The sequence below is a fragment of the Pseudophryne corroboree genome, chromosome 8, assembly GCF_028390025.1.
Source record: "Pseudophryne corroboree isolate aPseCor3 chromosome 8, aPseCor3.hap2, whole genome shotgun sequence".
NCBI classification, from domain to species: Eukaryota; Metazoa; Chordata; class Amphibia; order Anura; family Myobatrachidae; genus Pseudophryne; species Pseudophryne corroboree.
Window position 1 is genome coordinate 393,206,969 of NC_086451.1, and position 17,469 is coordinate 393,224,437.

The following is a 17,469-nucleotide window of genomic DNA, read 5'->3' on the forward strand; positions in this document are numbered from 1 at the left end:
TGTACAGTACATAAACCATGAACTCTACATTGAGTCATATACTAATGAGGTGTAGAAAAGATAGTGACTGATCTTTGTCAGGCTTGGACTGGCCCACAGGGGTACAGGGGAAACCACTGGTGGGCCCCACTGCCTGGGGGCCCACCTCCTGCTCTAAGGATCAGGTTCCAGACTGTGCACTTGAATTATACTGTACATTATACATACAGTATGTTACCTTATACTGGACTATGGTGCATTTTCTACAGTGCATTGCTGTTATTAATCTGGTACATTATCATGCATGCAACAGCTGAATTTACTGTATATATTTATGAAGGGGCCCAGACGTTGCACTCTCTAATGGTTGGTCAAACCAATGAGGTGGCAGGCTACACCCCCTCTGCAGACTGGCCACACCCCTAAACATGGGCCCCTACCACTGCATTCCCCCGGTGGGCCTTACATGCCCCAGTCCGACACTGATCTTTGTAATGAAATGTGTTGCATCTTTAATTGAAAGTATCACTTTTACAAGTTTCAGCAGTGTATGAACTATGGGCTTGATTCCCAGATGTACAGTGTGTAAACCCAATAGTGTATGTTTATCTCGATGTTTGTGGGTCTGCACATGTGCAGAATAAGTCCTGCGTGATCCCACGCAGTGCACCCAAGCCAAGGCCTGATTGATAGGCTGTGGCTGTTTGAAGACAGTGAGCGTGTGGCATCAGAAAACGTTCTACAAAACAAGAGGCCTGATGCTTATGTTTAACTGTTAGTGTCAGGGTTCCCGATGAGCTCAAATCTTTTTTTCAGTTTGAAGAACTTTCAGAATCTTCGAGTCTTTCATAAAACCAGTTTTCTCAATGTTTATAAATCATAAAATTTGACTCGCCTAAAAAATACCAGCTAATGATCTGACCCTACAGTACTTTTCAGTTACTATACAAAATGTCTCTAACATTTTCAACAAATACAGAAGTAATTAGAGATGTGCGGCAGGCACTTTTCGTGTTTTGTGTTTTGGTTTTGGATCTGGATTCACGCTCGTGTTTTGGATCTGGATTAGTTTTGCAAAAACTACCGTTTCGGGTTTTGATTTTGGTTTTGGATCTGGGTGATTTTTGAAAAAAACATAAAAACAGCTAAAATCACAGAATTTGTGGGTAATTTTGATCCTACAGTATTATTAAACTCAATAACATTCAAATCCACTCATTTCCAGTCTATTCTGAACACCTCACACCTCACAATATTGTTTTTAGGCCAAAAGGTTGCACCGAGGTCACTGGATGACTAAGCTAAGTGACCCAAGTGGGCGGCAATAAAACCTGGCCCATCTGCAGTGACAGGCAGGATGGCATTTTAAAAACTAGGCTCCAAGGAGCACATAATGCAAAGAAAAAAAGACGTCCACCGAGGTCGCTGGATGACTAAGCGAAGTGACACAAGTGGGCGGCACAAACACCTGGCCCATATAGGAGTGGCACTGCAGTGGCAGACAGGATGGCACTTTTAAAAACTAGGCCACAAAAAGTACATAGTGCAAATAAAAAAAAGAGGTGCACCGAGGTCACTGGGTGACTAGGCTAAGCAACACAAGTGGGCGGCACAAACACCTGGCCCATCTAGGAGTGGCACTGCAGTGGCAGACAGGATGGCACTTTTAAAAACTAGGCCCCAAGGAGCACATAATGCAAAGAAAAAAAAGAGGTGCACCGAGGTCGCTTGGTTTCTTAGCTAAGTGACAAAAGTAGGTGGAACAAACACCTTGCCCATCTATGTGTGGTACTGCAGTGACAGACAGGATGTCACTTTAAAAACTAGGACCCAAACAGTACATAATGCAAAGAAAAAAATAAGAGGTACAATATGGAATTGTCCTTGGGACCTCACACCCACCCTTATGTTGTTTAAACAGGACATGAACACTTTAACAAACCAATCATTTCAGCGACAGGGTCTGCCACACGACTGTGGCTAGAATGTTTGGTTTGTTTGGGCCCCCACAAAAAATAGAAGCAATTAATCCCCCCAGCAAAAAAAGAAGCATTTCATCTCTCCTTGCACAAACTGGCTCTACAGAAGCAAGATGTCATCCTCATTCTCATCCACCGATTACTCACCCCTTCCAGCGTGTACATCCTCCTGCTCCTCACAGATTATTAATTCATCCCCACTGGAATACACCATCACAGGTCCCTGTGTACTTTCTGGAGGCAATTGCTGGTAAATCTCTTCTGGATGAATTTATAATTCATTTTGATGAACATCATCTTCTCCACATTTTCTGGAAGTAACCTCCTACGTCGATCGCTGACAAGGTGACCGGCTGCACTAAACACTCTTTTCGGAGTACACACTGGAGGGGAGGAAACTTAGGTAAAATAAAGCCAGTTTGTGCAAGGGCATCCAAATTGCCTCTTTTTCCTGCCAGTATACATACGGACTGTCTGACATGCCTATTTGGATGCTGTCACCCATATAATCCTCCACCATTCTTTCAATGGTGACAGCATCATATGCAGTGACAAAATACATGTCAGTAATCGTTGGCAGGTCCTTCAGTCCAGACCAAATGTCTGAACTTGCTTCTGATTGCCCTGCATCACTTCCAGTGGGTGAGCTAGGAAATTTTATCCTTTTCCTGGCAGCCCCAGTTTCGGGAGAAAATTAAAGAGGAGCTGTTGATGGGTCACGTTCCGCTTGAGTTGACAGCTGTCTCACCAGCAGGTCTTTGAACCTCTGCAGACTGGGGTCTGCCAGAAAGAGAGCTACAAAGTTAGGCTTTAAAAATAGGATCGAGCACGGTGGCCAACATGTAGTTCTCTGATTTCAACAGATTGACCACCCTTGAATCCTGGCAAAGCGAATGAAGGGCTCCATCCACATGTCCCATATACTTTGCGGAATCGCTCCATCTTAGCTCCTTCTAGAATTTCTCAAGCTGCTTCTGCAAAAGCCTGATGATGGGAATGACCTGACTCAAGCTGGCAGTGTCTGAACTGACTTCACGTGCGGCAAGTTCGAAGGGTTGGAGAACCTTGCACAAGACAGATATCATTCTCCACTGCACTTGAGTCAGGTGCATTCCCCATCCTTTGCCTATATCGTAGGTGGATGAATAGGCTTGAATGGCCTTTTGCTGCTCCTCATTCCTCTGAAGCTTATAGAGTGTTGAATTTCACCTCGTTACCACCTCTTGCTTCAGGTGATGGCAGGGCAGGTTCAGGACTGTTTGATGGCGCTCCAGTCTTCGGCACGCTGTGGCTGAATGCCGAAAGTGGCCTGCAATTTTTCGACCCACCGTCAGCATCTCCTGCATGCCCCTGTCATTTTTCTAAAGATTCTGCACCATCAAATTAATTGTATGTGCAAAACATGGGATGTGCTGGGATTTGCCCAGATGTAATGCACGCACAATGGCCCTCATTCCGAGTCGTTCGCTCGGTATTTTTCATCGCATCGCAGTGAAATTCCGCTTAGTGCGCATGCGCAATATTCGCACTGCGACTGCGCCAAGTATCTTTGCTATGAAGATAGTATTTTTACTCACGGCTTTTTCATCGCTCCGGCGATCGTAATGTGATTGACAGGAAATGGGTGTTACTGGGCGGAAACACGGCGTTTTATGGGCGTGTGGATGAAAACGCTACCGTTTCCGGAAAAAACGCAGGAGTGGCCGGAGAAACGGGGGAGTGGTTGGGCGAACGCTTGGTGTGTTTGTGACGTCAAACCAGGAACGACAAGCACTGAACTGATCGCACAGGCAGAGTAAGTGTGGAGCTACTCTAAAACTGCTAAGTAGTTTGTGATCGCAATATTGCGAATACATCGGTCGCAATTTTAAGATGCTAAGATACACTCCCAGAAGGCGGCGGCTTAGCGTGAGCAACTCTGCTAAATTCGCCTTGCGACCGATCAACTCGGAATGAGGGCCAATATTGGTGGCGTTGTCCGATATCACAAATCCCCAGGAGACTCTTAAGTGGGGTAAGCCATTGTACGATGATGTCCCTCAGTTTCCGTAAGAGGTTGTCAGTGATGTGCCTCTTATGGAAACCGTGATACACAGTGTAGCCTGCCTAGGAACGAGCTGGCGCTTGTGAGATGCTGCTACCGGTTGTGGGCTGTCACAGTCATATAGTCCTTAGTTTACCCTGCTCCACTTGTCCATGTGTCCATGGTTAAGTGGACACTGGGTACAACCGCATTTTTCAGAACACTGAGGACACTTTTCTTAATGTCCTTGTACAGTCTGGGAATCGCTTTCCTAGTGAAGTGGAATCTAGATGGGATTTGGCACCGGGGACACACTACCACCATCAATTGTCTAAATCCCACTGCACCAATGAAGGATACCAGATGCACGTCTAACACCAACATAGCTTTCAAGGCCTCAGTTACATGCTTTGCAACAGGATGACTGCTGTCATATTTTATCGTCCTCGCAAAGGACTGTTGGACAGTCAGTTGCTTAGTTGAAGCAGTACAAGTGGTCTTCCGACTTCCCTTCTGGGATGACGATCGACTCCCAGTAGCAACAACAGCTGCAGCAGCAGTAGACGTCCCACTCAAGGATCCTCCAGACGAAGAGGAGAGGACTCGTGAGTCATGCCAGTGCAGTACTACTGATGTTCCTGACTGAGGAGGAAATTTACGTTGAGGGAGTTGATGGTGTGGCTTGCAGGAGCTTGGGTACAAGAGGAAGAAGGGATTTAGGTGTCAGTGGACTGCTTATGCTCTTACCCAAAGTTTCTGAACTTGACAATGACTTCTGATGAATGTGCTGCAGGTGACGTATAAGGGAGGATGTCCCTAGGTGGTTAACGTCCTTATTACGGATTGACAGAGGCAACACACGGCTTGACAACTGTTGTCCGAATTTGTGGAGAAATAATTCCACAATGAAGAGGTCGCTTTTTTGGTATTTTGCCCAGGCATGACAATGGGCTTTCTCATTCCACTGACAACAACTGTTTCCCCCAGGTGCCTGATTCAAACAAACCACATCACCATCAGAATCCTCCTTGTCAACTTCCTCCTCAGTGCCAGCAACACCCATATCCTCATCCTGGTGACATCTTTAATTTGAATTTCAGAAACTGGACAGTGCTACTTCCAGCACTTGCAGTGGGCGTGCAAATGGTGGAAGGAGCCATCTCTTCCTGTCCAGTGTTGGGAAGATCAGGCATCGCAACCGCCGACACACTTGGACTCTCCTTGGGGATTTGTGATACCATCTTAGAACGCACAGTTTTTTGCTGTGCCTTTGCCACCTTAACTCTTATAAATTTTCTAGCGGGAGGATGAGGGCTTCCATCGTTAGGTGAAGCTGAACCACTAGTAATGAACATACGGCAGTACCACTGGACTTATACGGCAGTACCACTGGACTGGATTTATATGGCAGTACCACTGGACATATACGGCAGTATCACTGGAATTATATGGCAGTACCATTGGACTTATACGACAGTGCCATTGGACTGGATTTTTATGGCAGTACCACTGGACTTCTACAGCAGTACCACTGGACTGGATTTAAATGGCAGTACCACTGGACTTATTCGGCAATACCACTGGACATATACAGCAGCATTACTGGAATTATTTGGCAGTACCACTGGACTTATATGGCAGTATCACTGGATTTATATGACAGTACCACTGGACTGGATTTATACGGCAGTTTCACTGGACTTATACGGCACTATCACTGGACTTATAAGGCAGTATTACTGGACATATACAGCAGTATCACTGGACATATACAGCAGTATCACTGGACATATATGGCAGTACCACTGGACATATACGGCAGTACCACTGGACTGGATTTATACGGCTGTATCACTGGACTTATATGGCACTATCACTGGACTTATAAAGCAGTATCATTGTACATATAATGCAGTATCACTGGACATATACGGCAGTACAACTGGACATATACGGCAGTACCACTGTACTGGATTTATACGGCAGTATCACTGGACTTATACGGCACTGTCACTGGACTTATAAAGTAGTATCACTGGACATATACAGCAGTATCACTGGACATATACGGCAGTATCACTGGACATATACAGCAGTATCACTGGACATATATGGCAGTACCACTGGACATATACGGCAGTACCACTGGACTGGATTTATACGGCTGTATCACTGGACTTATATGGCACTATCACTGGACTTATAAAGCAGTATCATTGTACATATAATGCAGTATCACTGGACATATACGGCAGTACCACTGGACATATACGGCAGTACCACTGTACTGGATTTATACGGCAGTATCACTGGACTTATACGGCACTGTCACTGGACTTATAAAGTAGTATCACTGGACATATACAGCAGTATCACTGGACATATACGGCAGTATCACTGGACATATATGGCAGTACCACTGGACTGGATTTATACGGCAGTGTCACTGGACTTATACAGCACTATCACTGGACATATACGGCAGTATCACTGGACTTATAAAGCAGTATCACTGGACATATACGGCAGTATCACTGGACATATACGGCAGCACCACTGGACATATACAGCAGCAGAGGGACAGCACCACTGGACTGATGCAGGACAACACAACACCACTGCAATGGACTGGACTTCTACAGCAGCACTAGACATATGGCAGCAGAGGACACCACCACTGTGACTGGACTGATGCAGCACAAGACACCACCACTGAACTGATGCAGCACAACACAGCACCACTGCACTGGACTTATACAGCAACACTGGACATATGGCAGCAGAGGACACAACCACTGTGACTGGACTGATGCAGCACAAGACACCACCACTGAACTGATGCAGCACAACACAGCACCACTGCACTGGACTTATACAGCAACACTGGACATATGGCAGCAGAGGACACTACCACTGTGACTGGACTGATGCAGCATAAGACACTACACTGGACTGAGCAGCACAAGACAGCACTGGAATCGCGACCCCACTTTCCCGCACAGACACTGAGGACGGAGACACGTTCTCTCGCTACACTCTCCAATTCAGGAGTGAAATTGGCAGAGAGGCGTGGCTACTTATATGGTGTTCAAAACCAGCGAGAATCTGTCAGCGGGATGACGATGTTTTGCCTCGTTCTGGTTTCCGAGTGTGGCGGGAAGTCCTGAGCCAGGGTTCGGTTCCGGGCTCTGGACGTGAAGTTCGGTAGGATTTGGTTCTCTGAGAACCGAACACGCTCATCTCTAGCAGTAATATGTTTCATCTAAATTATGCAGTGTGGGACTGCGGAATAAAGGGCCCACCAGGGAAATGCAGTGGTAGGGGCCCATGTTTAGGGGTGTGGTCAGTCTCCAGAGGGTGTGTGGTCAACCACCACATTGGTTTACCTAAGCATTAAAGAGTGAATAGTCTGGGCCCCTTGATAAATATGTATAGAAAACATTACTAGCGCATGCATGATAACATACCAGATTACAGATTAAAAACAGCAATGCACTATAGAAGAAACACCATAGGTATGTGCAGTATAAGGTAACATATATATCATTTAATTGCACAGTCTGGGCAGAGGTGCCCACCGGTTGTTTCCCCTATACCCCTGTAAGCCAGTCCAACCCTGAAATTATGTAACATGCATCCTGATTCCTTGGATAGGTGTGAGTGAGGATGTGCAGTCTCTGGTACTATTTGACATATTTGGTGGACTTGTCCTTAACTAGTGAGCTATTGGTCATCTTTGAGAAACTTGATACTTCCCTTCATTTGCTCAACTCTGCTTTATCTTCCAAAAACTACCTGTTATCTCTGCAAACTGCAGATTACAGGGAGGATCACTCTCAGAAAGATATGGGAGTTCTGGGTGTGGAGAAGAGGGAACTACAGTTCTATAGCTGAAGGACTATAAGAGATAAAGGAAAAGATGATTTTTTCTTCTATTGATTAAAATTATATTGTTTGCGTCTGGGTATGTAAAGCAGCTATTATCCTACTACTGCATAGTATTAACTAGAGGAAACACTACAATAACTTTATTGCCCAAGGGATTAGACTGTAGTGAATCATATCATTGTGACATTCTGTTTGTGTGAAGATTGTACTTGTGGGATCATATTTGTTGTCTGGATATTTGTTCAGCAAAGTGACCCGGGTTCACCAACCATGCACCAATTGTACCCAATGACAGCTGCACTGCATTTAAACATACTGTTAGTCAGTGGTGTGCATGTGTTATATGAATCGCCTGAGAGAAGTAAAGTAAGTTTGGTACTGTATTTAAACTATTATAGGTTGGTGCTGTGCTACAGTGTGAGAGGACTGTAAGTATCTAATTCACTTGCTGTTCAAGTAGGGTATGATGAGGCGCTATATCAGTAGCGGATCTTGCCACAGGCAAGCAGGACTTTTGCCCGGGGCGCCGCCTTCCGGAGGGCGCTGGCGCCGTCCGGAGGGCGCCGCACCATGGCAAGATCCGCCACTGCTGCCCGCTGTGTCCCCCGTCCGCTGTGTCCCCCGTCCGCCTCCGCTACCCGCTGTGTCCCTGTGAAGGGAACTAGACGCGTAGCGTCTAGTTTCCCTTCGTGGAGAGTACCTTTGCTGAGCGGAGCGCGATGACGTCATTGCGCACCGCACAGCAAGGTCCTCTCCACGAAGTGAACTGAGGCGTAACTGACCACGCCTCCTGTATTAAGCTACGCCCCGTTCTCTGCCCGGGGCGCAGAGCGGGCTTGAACCGGCCCTGCGCTATATAGATATTGCCATTACAATTAGTGATATATGGGAATTATGATTTTCAAGTAACATTAGTACAAATGAAATTACTAAGGATCTGTATGATCTGAGACTGGGGGAGGTCCATGCGGGGTGAAACCATGACACCATGTACATAATGTCAACACAATGCAGGACTCAGCTGGGGTAAGTATAATATATGGGTGCAGGGTGTACGGTGTAAATCCACCTGGACACGGGCCCATGTCCACCGCACACCTTGCACCCATTCTAGAAATTCCTATGTATCTATAAATCCCCATTGTAAATGAAAATTAAAAAAACAATACAGACTTGCCACCTTTAACATTAATATGTTTTACACAAAGTAACTACACATTAATTTTTTGGTCTTTTTCTTCAAAATTTCTTTTTTATTTTTTTGTACTTATTTGCTGTTTATGTCTTAGGTTCCCTGATAGATCCCAAACATCAGTTACACAGCTCAGTGTCTAACGTCATTTGCTCTGTCCTGTTTGGGACGCGGTTCGATTACCAGGATGAAGTATTTAAAAAAATTATGCATTGTGTCCTGGACAGCACCAGAATCATGAGCAGCTATTGGGGGCTGGTATGTTTTTCACAGTAAAATATTCAATATTAATGACTCAAAATATTAACTATTATAAATGTTCACATCTTAGCGGTGGAAGTAATGGTGAGTAAATGCTAATGGTGGTGTTACTAGAGCAGGGTTGACAGTGGCTAAGGAGGGAGAATTAAATATATGTGGATGGTGATAGCATTGGGGATACGGATAGTGTTCACATGTTTATATGTAGTTGTGGGATTTATGACTCTTTCATATTTTGTATCTTGTTCATTCAGTTATACAACACCTACCCAGAGTTCATGAAGTACATACCAGGACCTCATAAGCAAATGATGAAGAATTATACATATGTAACCAACTTCATCAAGAAGAGAGTGGAGAAAAATATCAAGACTTTGGACAAAAATAACCCCAGGGACTTTATAGACTGTTTCCTCATCAAAATAGAGAAGGTACTATCCTGCTAATATATGTCAGATGGATTTAACTGTAATATGCTATAATCTGCTGTGCTTATATCTGATAAGTTTGCGGTCACTCTAGCCCCATTAGGGTTACCACAACAAAATAAATAATAGGAGACCATTTATTATACCATCATACCCCAGGCATGATACAGATTTTTACATTTTGGGATTTTTTTCCCTGCACCCCAAATTTTAAACTGCACAAAAAAAAGTAGAAAGTAACTCTTTAGTTGCTGCAGGGCTCTCTAACAAAAAATAATAACAGCAGTTGTTAGTAGGAAATAGTCAGTCTCCAAAGAAATACATGATTGTACCTGTATATATAAAAAGAAAAGAGAGCTTAAGAATATATTACTATTTAAATACCCAAAGTACTCTTCATGGTAGTTAATACATATTTTATATGCAGATCAGCACTTCCTATTAAAAAGCAGGTCAAAACAGTCCTTACATTAAAAAAAAAAAAATCAAATCAATTAACATGTATTACAGCAATACATTTTGTGAAAATATGAGTGGTGTTGCCAAAACCAATGAAAATAAATCAATGTTAAGATGTAATCACTCCCTTTGGCATAAATATACAATCATTCCCAACTAGACAGCCAACATAGTAAAAATAAAAATCAGCAAGAAAAGAAGCATAAATTATCAGTCATGTGATGTAATATCCTCTTAGCAAAGTCCAGCTTCGCTCTCGAACCAGTCTACTGAAGTAATGTTCTGGCTGTATGAGTCAGATATTCAATCACTGCTGGGTGTTTCCAAATTAAGGGGTCTATTTACTAAGCTTTCGAGAGAGATCAAGTGGATGGAGATAAAGTACCAGCCAATCAGCTCTTGACTGGCATTTTACAGGATGGATTTGAAAAAGGATAGTTAGGAGCTGATTGGCTGTTACTTTACCTCTCTCCACTTTATCTCCCTCCAAGGCTTAGTAAATAGACCCCTAAGTATGCAAGAACTGCTGGATATAAATTGGAAATAGATCCACTGGTAATCCCAAATAAATGCACCTGAAACATTTCATTGTAGTCAGATTACATCTTCATCAGAGATGTGTGTGAACTGCTCTCTTACCCTTATTAAATACCTTAGAAAACATGGCTGAATTACTTCAGCTATATATATATATATATATATATATATATATATATCTATCTGATCCATATACTGTACTCATATTTATAAGTAATGTTTAAGATATTTAAAACAGTAAGTAATATTTAATACATTCAGAAATCCACATAGGAGGTATCCATGTATTTCTCACCTTATGCAGAATAAAATAACAAGGAAAATAGATATGTAAAAAATTCAACTTTGTTCAATAAACTTACTGGTCTTCCAGTTATTTTTTTACATGATTCTGATTTAGAGCAGAGCAGCAAAGTACTGGAAAGGAGAAGAAGACAATCTTAATGCTAGGTTGCAACTGTGACTCCAGGAATATAAGTGGCAGTCACATGCATACAAGTATGGAAGCATAGTGGTGCTGCGGTTCCAGGACATTAGCCCACCTTTTTGGGTGCTTGTTATATCACCCTAAATTCTAGGAAGGTAGGTAACTATGGAAGGGTGGGGAAATAAATCAGTGGGAACCACCTCAACCCCCACTTTGCCAATCTGACTCACCTTGCAGGGCTGGATTAAGGTCCACATGGGCCTGGGGCTGAAAATGATCAAGGAAAAGATGAGGGGGTGTGGCTAATGTTATGTGGGTGTGGCCAGTGACATGTGGGCATCTACACTCTCTACACTATGAGCCCCAATGTCTCCCAAAATACATGAAAGTAGAAATCCAACATCACTTTGTAAGGAAATTAAAAATATAATTTTAATTCTTATCATTTATGACAACCATGTGTCATAAACATCATCATACTGTCATGGTGATGGGCCTATTTTTATCTGGGACCTGAAGCTGTAGCTACATCCGCCCCATTGTTAATATGGCCCTGTCACCTTGTATATCCATAACATTGTAGGAGCCCTAGTATTCCAAACAAGACCCTTTATGCTAGCCTGATAAGCTCCGAGACATGACAAGGACATGATGCACCCAATTGGGGACCCCTAGTTCTAGTGCTAACCCACTGAAAGAATGACAATACATCTGCTATAACATTTTCCACAGCTGGCACATGCTGAGTGCTAAGCTTAATGTTGGCCTCAGCACCAAGGGCCTAATTCAGATCTGATCGCAGCAGCAAATTTGTTAGCTAATGGGCAAAACCATGTGCACTGCAGGGGGGATGGGGGGCAAATATAACATGTGCAGAGAGAGTTAGATTTGGGTGGGGTGTTTTCAAACTGAAATCTAAATTGCAGTGTAAAAATAAAGCAGCCAGTATTTACCCTGCACAGAAACAATATAACCCACCCAGATCTAAATCTCTCTGCACATGTTATATCTGCCCCCCACTGCAGTGCACATGGGCCCTCATTCCGAGTTGTTCGCTCGCTAGCTGCTTTTAGCAGCATTGCACACGCTAGACCGCCGCCCTCTGGGAGTGTATCTTAGCATAGCAGAATTGCAAACGAAAGATTAGCAGAATTGCTAATAAATAATTCTCAGCAGTTTCTGAGTAGCTCGAGACTTACTCCTACAGTGCGATCAGCTCAGCCGTTTTGTTCCTGGTTTGACGTCACAAACACGCCCTGCGTTCGGCCAGCCACTCCCCCGTTTCTCCAGCCACTCCTGCGTTTTATCCTGGCACGCCTGCGTTTTTCCGCACACTCCCAGAAAACGGTCAGTTTCTGCCCAGAAACACCCACTTCCTGTCAATCACACTCCGATCACTTCAACGATGAAAAATCTTCGTTCGGCCATGAGTAAATCTACTAAGTTTTGTGCTAAAATACTTAGCACATGCGCGCTGCGTACTATGCGCATTTTTGCCTTAATCGCTCCGTTGCGAAAATCGGCAACGAGCGAACAACTCGGAATGACCACCATGGTTTTGCCCATTAGCTAACAAATTTGCTGCTGCGATCAGATCTGAATTAGGCCCCAAGTACCTGAACAGTTGCAGTGCCTGTGAGGAAGAAGTCCATCAGTTATATCACATGTCCTTTATGCCCTAAACAGGGGCAGATTGGGATGAAAAACAATCGCAGAAAATGTATGGAAGCAACCCCTCATGGGGGTGTGGTCTTATGAGGGGGGGTGGTCTGTTGAGGGGCGCGATCTCTCTTCATAGGGCCTGATTGTAGGTAACTGCGGCATTCCTTACATCTTTTACTGCAGACCAGAAGTGGATTGGGAACTAAAAGTGGCCCTGTAAAATTTTGTAGTAGTGGCACGACATGGGCAGCACAAGGGGTATAACATACCATGTAGCTATGGCAGCTTCACTGGATGGCAGAGTAGCTGTACTGCAGAGATAGAATAACAGAATAATGAGGACAATGCAGTGTATTGAATGCGGAGGGCTGCCTGTCATGTGGGGGGTGGGGCCACATGAAAACACACAAAACAGGCCCCACAGACAGGTTGGCCTACCAGTAATCCTCCTGGTGAGCCCTATGGCCAATCAGCCTCTGGCCCAAAAGTCTACCATGACCATAGAAATAGATCTAACAGGAGGTCCAACATAAGGCCTTCATTACTCAATGCAATGTGTGAGGGCAAGGAGCTACACACCATTCCCTAGTAAAGTACAGTACATGTCAAACCCATATACCCATATTGGTCACACTAAATATAGCAGCAGCAATAGCCACTCCAACCACATCTGAATTTGGATTCTATCTAAAATTATCCACAATAGAACCAATATCCCCCAAAATTGGCTTCAGAGTCTCCAAATAGCTCTTTTAATAGGTCGATTTTGAGTTCCATTTTAAAATCGCAGGGTGATGAGATTTTTATTTGAAGTTCTAAATGTGATAAATTCACACACAAATCAACTTAAAATAGACTCAAAAATTACTCAAAATTGACTTTATAAAACAAATGCATTCCTATTGTCCAAAACATGCCACATACCCTGTATTACCCACAAACACCTTCATTTCTGTGCTAGTTTCCATATCCACAATTTATTTCAATTATTGATGTGCCTTAAATGCCATGATTATGCAGCGAGAGTGCCCCACATGCTTCTCTCCCATATTTTTTCCAACATACTGAGGTTTCAGACAATTCCACATAATTTAAAATCAAATAGAGCTCTTGTTGGTTCTATTGAAAATCGTGATTTTTGAACGATTTCTGGTTCTATAGAAGTTCTGTTTCCAAATCGACTGTTAGTAAATGAGCTTTTCCTATTGATGTATAAGGGCAAGCACCGATGGTCTATTTGAGGTTCTATTTGTGTGTGACTTACCTCAGCATGTTTTGCAAACATGTATCTGCTTCACATATACCCCTTTCACACAGCCATAAATTTTCCGGGCTAAAACACATGAATGCGCATCAACCCGGGAAATTTCTTGGTGTGAAAGGGTACAGGGACATAAACCCGGGATTTCTGTCCCTGCATTTCAACCCTGCAATCGACCAGGGTTGGTCCCGGGATGATCCCTGGACCCTGGACAGTGTGAAACGGTGCAGGGACATGTCCCACCTTCCCGGGTTGCCTCTGCTGATGCTGATTGGCTATTCAGGGCACTTCCTGGTCTTGTGGTTTTTCTGAGACGCACATTTTCAGAAAATGCAGGGCCATCCTGGGTTCAGTATGAAAGGTGCAGACCCGGATGTCTCGGCAAAAAATGCTGGTGTGAAAGGTGCCAACCCGGGAATGTGCCCGTGGCAGAATTCCCGGGTTTTGTCCCTGCATTTCTGGTGTGAAAGGGGTAATAGTGACTTCAATCTTGATTGCTTACTAATTAGCACCTGATCAGGAATTCCTCTGTGTGAGTAATTGCCAAGATTCAGTGATCAGCAACTGGGCTCTCTGCTCATCACACCCAGCTGGCAGTAAAGGTTGTACATGCTGTTCCTGCATATCCTGGGTACCACTAAGTTGGCTACCACTAGTGTCTGGTTCCAGCAGCATCACTTCATAAGGTATATTTTACCCAAGCTCACCGGTTCCATACCTCCCAACATGACCCTCTCCAGGAGGGACACAATGCTCTGCTTCTGGACTTTTTTTTCTAATTTATGATTGCTGGCACCTGTTTTGAACAGGTAAATGAATAAAGAAAGGTGTGTCAGCACAGGTGATGGCAATCATAAATTAAGAGGGAAGTCCAGGAGCAGAGAATTCTGTCCCTCCTGGAGAGGGTCATGTTGGGAGGTATGCAGTTCCATTTGGTCAGTCATAATAATGGATTCCCAGAATCACATACTGAGGTGGTTGCACTGCCGCAGGATGTCAAAAGATATTGGAATGTCATTGACCCTAATTTTATTTATCCACACCATATTTTTGTTAAGAGAAAGCACCATGCATTGTCCTTCTGGTCACTAGGACCCCTGGATTTCTGGAGGTGTGAACACCAACCTTTTGTTCTACTGTGCCTGGGCATCCTGTCCATGAGACTTCAGCTCCATCCTCCTTGTGAATAGGATGTGTCCCTGAGAGTCTTTAGCATTGCCTCAGTAGAGACATCATTACGAATGCCAGTGACCCAAAAACAGTATATATATTTTTTTCACTGTATATACAGACACAGGTATGTACTCCTACCTGTCACTCCCTATATGTTCCTGGCTGGATCTAGTGCATACATCATATACAGCAATGTGTACTTGTTATACATACCTGCTGCATTACTGTGTCATCCTGTAAACCTGTTCTGTTTGGATAATAAACCTAAGACCTGGTTAAGTAATTGACCATGTGCACTAAACTCCATTACACACTGCTGCCAAGTAACTATCTATAGCAGCATGTCCAAACTGCGGCCCTCCAGCTGTTGTGAAACTACTTATCCCAGCATGCCCTGACACAGTTTTGCTGTCAACGAATGCTAAAGCTATGTCAGGGCATGCTGGGATGTGTAGTTTCTCAACAGCTGGAGGGCCACAGTTTGGACATGCCTGATCTATATGGTATTCCAATAACTGTCAGCCAGGTCAGTGTCATCTGATTAAAAGTAATTAAATGAGTGACCGTGGCCAACATTTTGCAGAAACTGATAAGTTTTTTAGAGAAAAACAAACTTCAGGTGCTAAAGAGCAGCTCTAACTCAAAATACCCATTGAAATGTTCACCACAATTCACATAGAATACAGATTACAAAATTATAATCCCTAAAACAAAATTATTTTCCTTTTGTGATGGTGATCCACCTTGTAAAGCTAACACTTAGGTGTAATATAAGTTTTCTTTGGATCTCCAACCACATTGGACATGAAAATAAGTAAAGAACACATTGGTGTAGTACGTTCACATTAAAATCATATTAAACTAATAGTCCCAGTGATAGTCTTTGTTAAAGGGAAGTGTATTGATAGAAGACCCTTCACAGTTTCAATCTAGAGATTAATGGTGGCGTACCATACTCACATTAGAAATATATGGATAATGCACATAAAGGGTTCTTTTATAATTCTTATTGGTAAAAGGCGTACCCAGACTCATTATATAAAAAAATATAAAATAAGTGGACAAGGAGCACTTCTTCAAACATACCAAATTGCAGGAAACCAAAGGAGGGTAAGGGTGTGTACACACGGTGAGATATTTTCTTTCGATTTTGACTATATAGTCAAAATCGCAAGAAAAGTTAGTGCAGATCGCAAGGTGAAAGTCACCTTGTGATCCCGATTCAATCCCGATGCGCGGTCCCGCCAGGTCGGCATCGCAAGAAAAGATAGACTGTGCAGGCAAGTCAATCCTTGCTAGATCGGTGTACTATCTAGTTCATCTCACATGTCAATGACATCTCACATAAGCCAAAATCGTAAGCACACATAGTCCATATCTCAAGAAAAGTTAGTCAAAATTTGTGCTATCTGGGCTCCAGGGAGTTCAAGGGAAATCGCAAGTGAAAATCAGGCATAGCAAGGATCTCACCATGTGTACACATCCTAAGATGTAAATACCTGCAACATAAGCTGTTTGTGCATCCTATTTGCATAGTTTTGCGAATAAAGGGGGTCATTCCGAGTTGTTCGCTCTGTATTTTTTTCTCGCAACGGAGCGATTAGTCGCTAATGCGCATGCGCAATGTCCGCAGTGCGACTGCGCCAAGTAAATTTGCTATGCAGTTAGGAATTTTACTCACGGCATTACGAGGTTTTTTCTTCGTTCTGGTGATCGTAATGTGATTGACAGGAAGTGGGTGTTTCTGGGCGGAAACAGGCCGTTTTATGGGAGTGTGTGAAAAAACGCTACCGTTTCTGGGAAAAACGCGGGAGTGGCTGGAGAAACGGAGGAGTGTCTGGGCAAACGCTGGGTGTGTTTGTGACGTCAAACCAGGAACGACAAGCACTGAACTGATCGCACTGTCAGAGTAAGTCTCGAGCTACTCAGAAACTGCACAGAGAAGTCTTTTCGCAATATTGCGAATCTTTCGTTCGCAATTTTGATATGCTAAGATTCACTCCCAGTAGGCGGCGGTTTAGCGTGTGCAAAGCTGCTAAAAGCAGCTTGCGAGCGAACAACTCGGAATGAGGGCCAAGATGCATTAATTACCATTGCTTTTTAAACCTCTCACATCCTTTAATTTCTTACAGTCCAAATACATTTCTGCACCCACTTTATCTACACTTTTGATTCACTTCAAACTAAATCTACACCCATT

At 43.6% G+C, this 17,469-nt stretch overlaps 1 protein-coding gene across 2 annotated transcripts in view; it reads left to right on the forward strand.

Annotated features, from left to right (window-relative positions):
* LOC134949251 (cytochrome P450 2F2-like) overlaps positions 1-17,469 on the forward strand; it is a 188,492-nt gene that overhangs the window by 47,344 nt on the left and 123,679 nt on the right. For both annotated transcript variants that reach the window (XM_063937732.1, XM_063937731.1), the window contains exons 5-6: positions 9,159-9,319; positions 9,577-9,753. In XM_063937732.1, the coding sequence (XP_063793802.1) occupies positions 9,159-9,319; positions 9,577-9,753 (338 nt within the window). The remainder of the gene's footprint in view (positions 1-9,158; positions 9,320-9,576; positions 9,754-17,469) is intronic.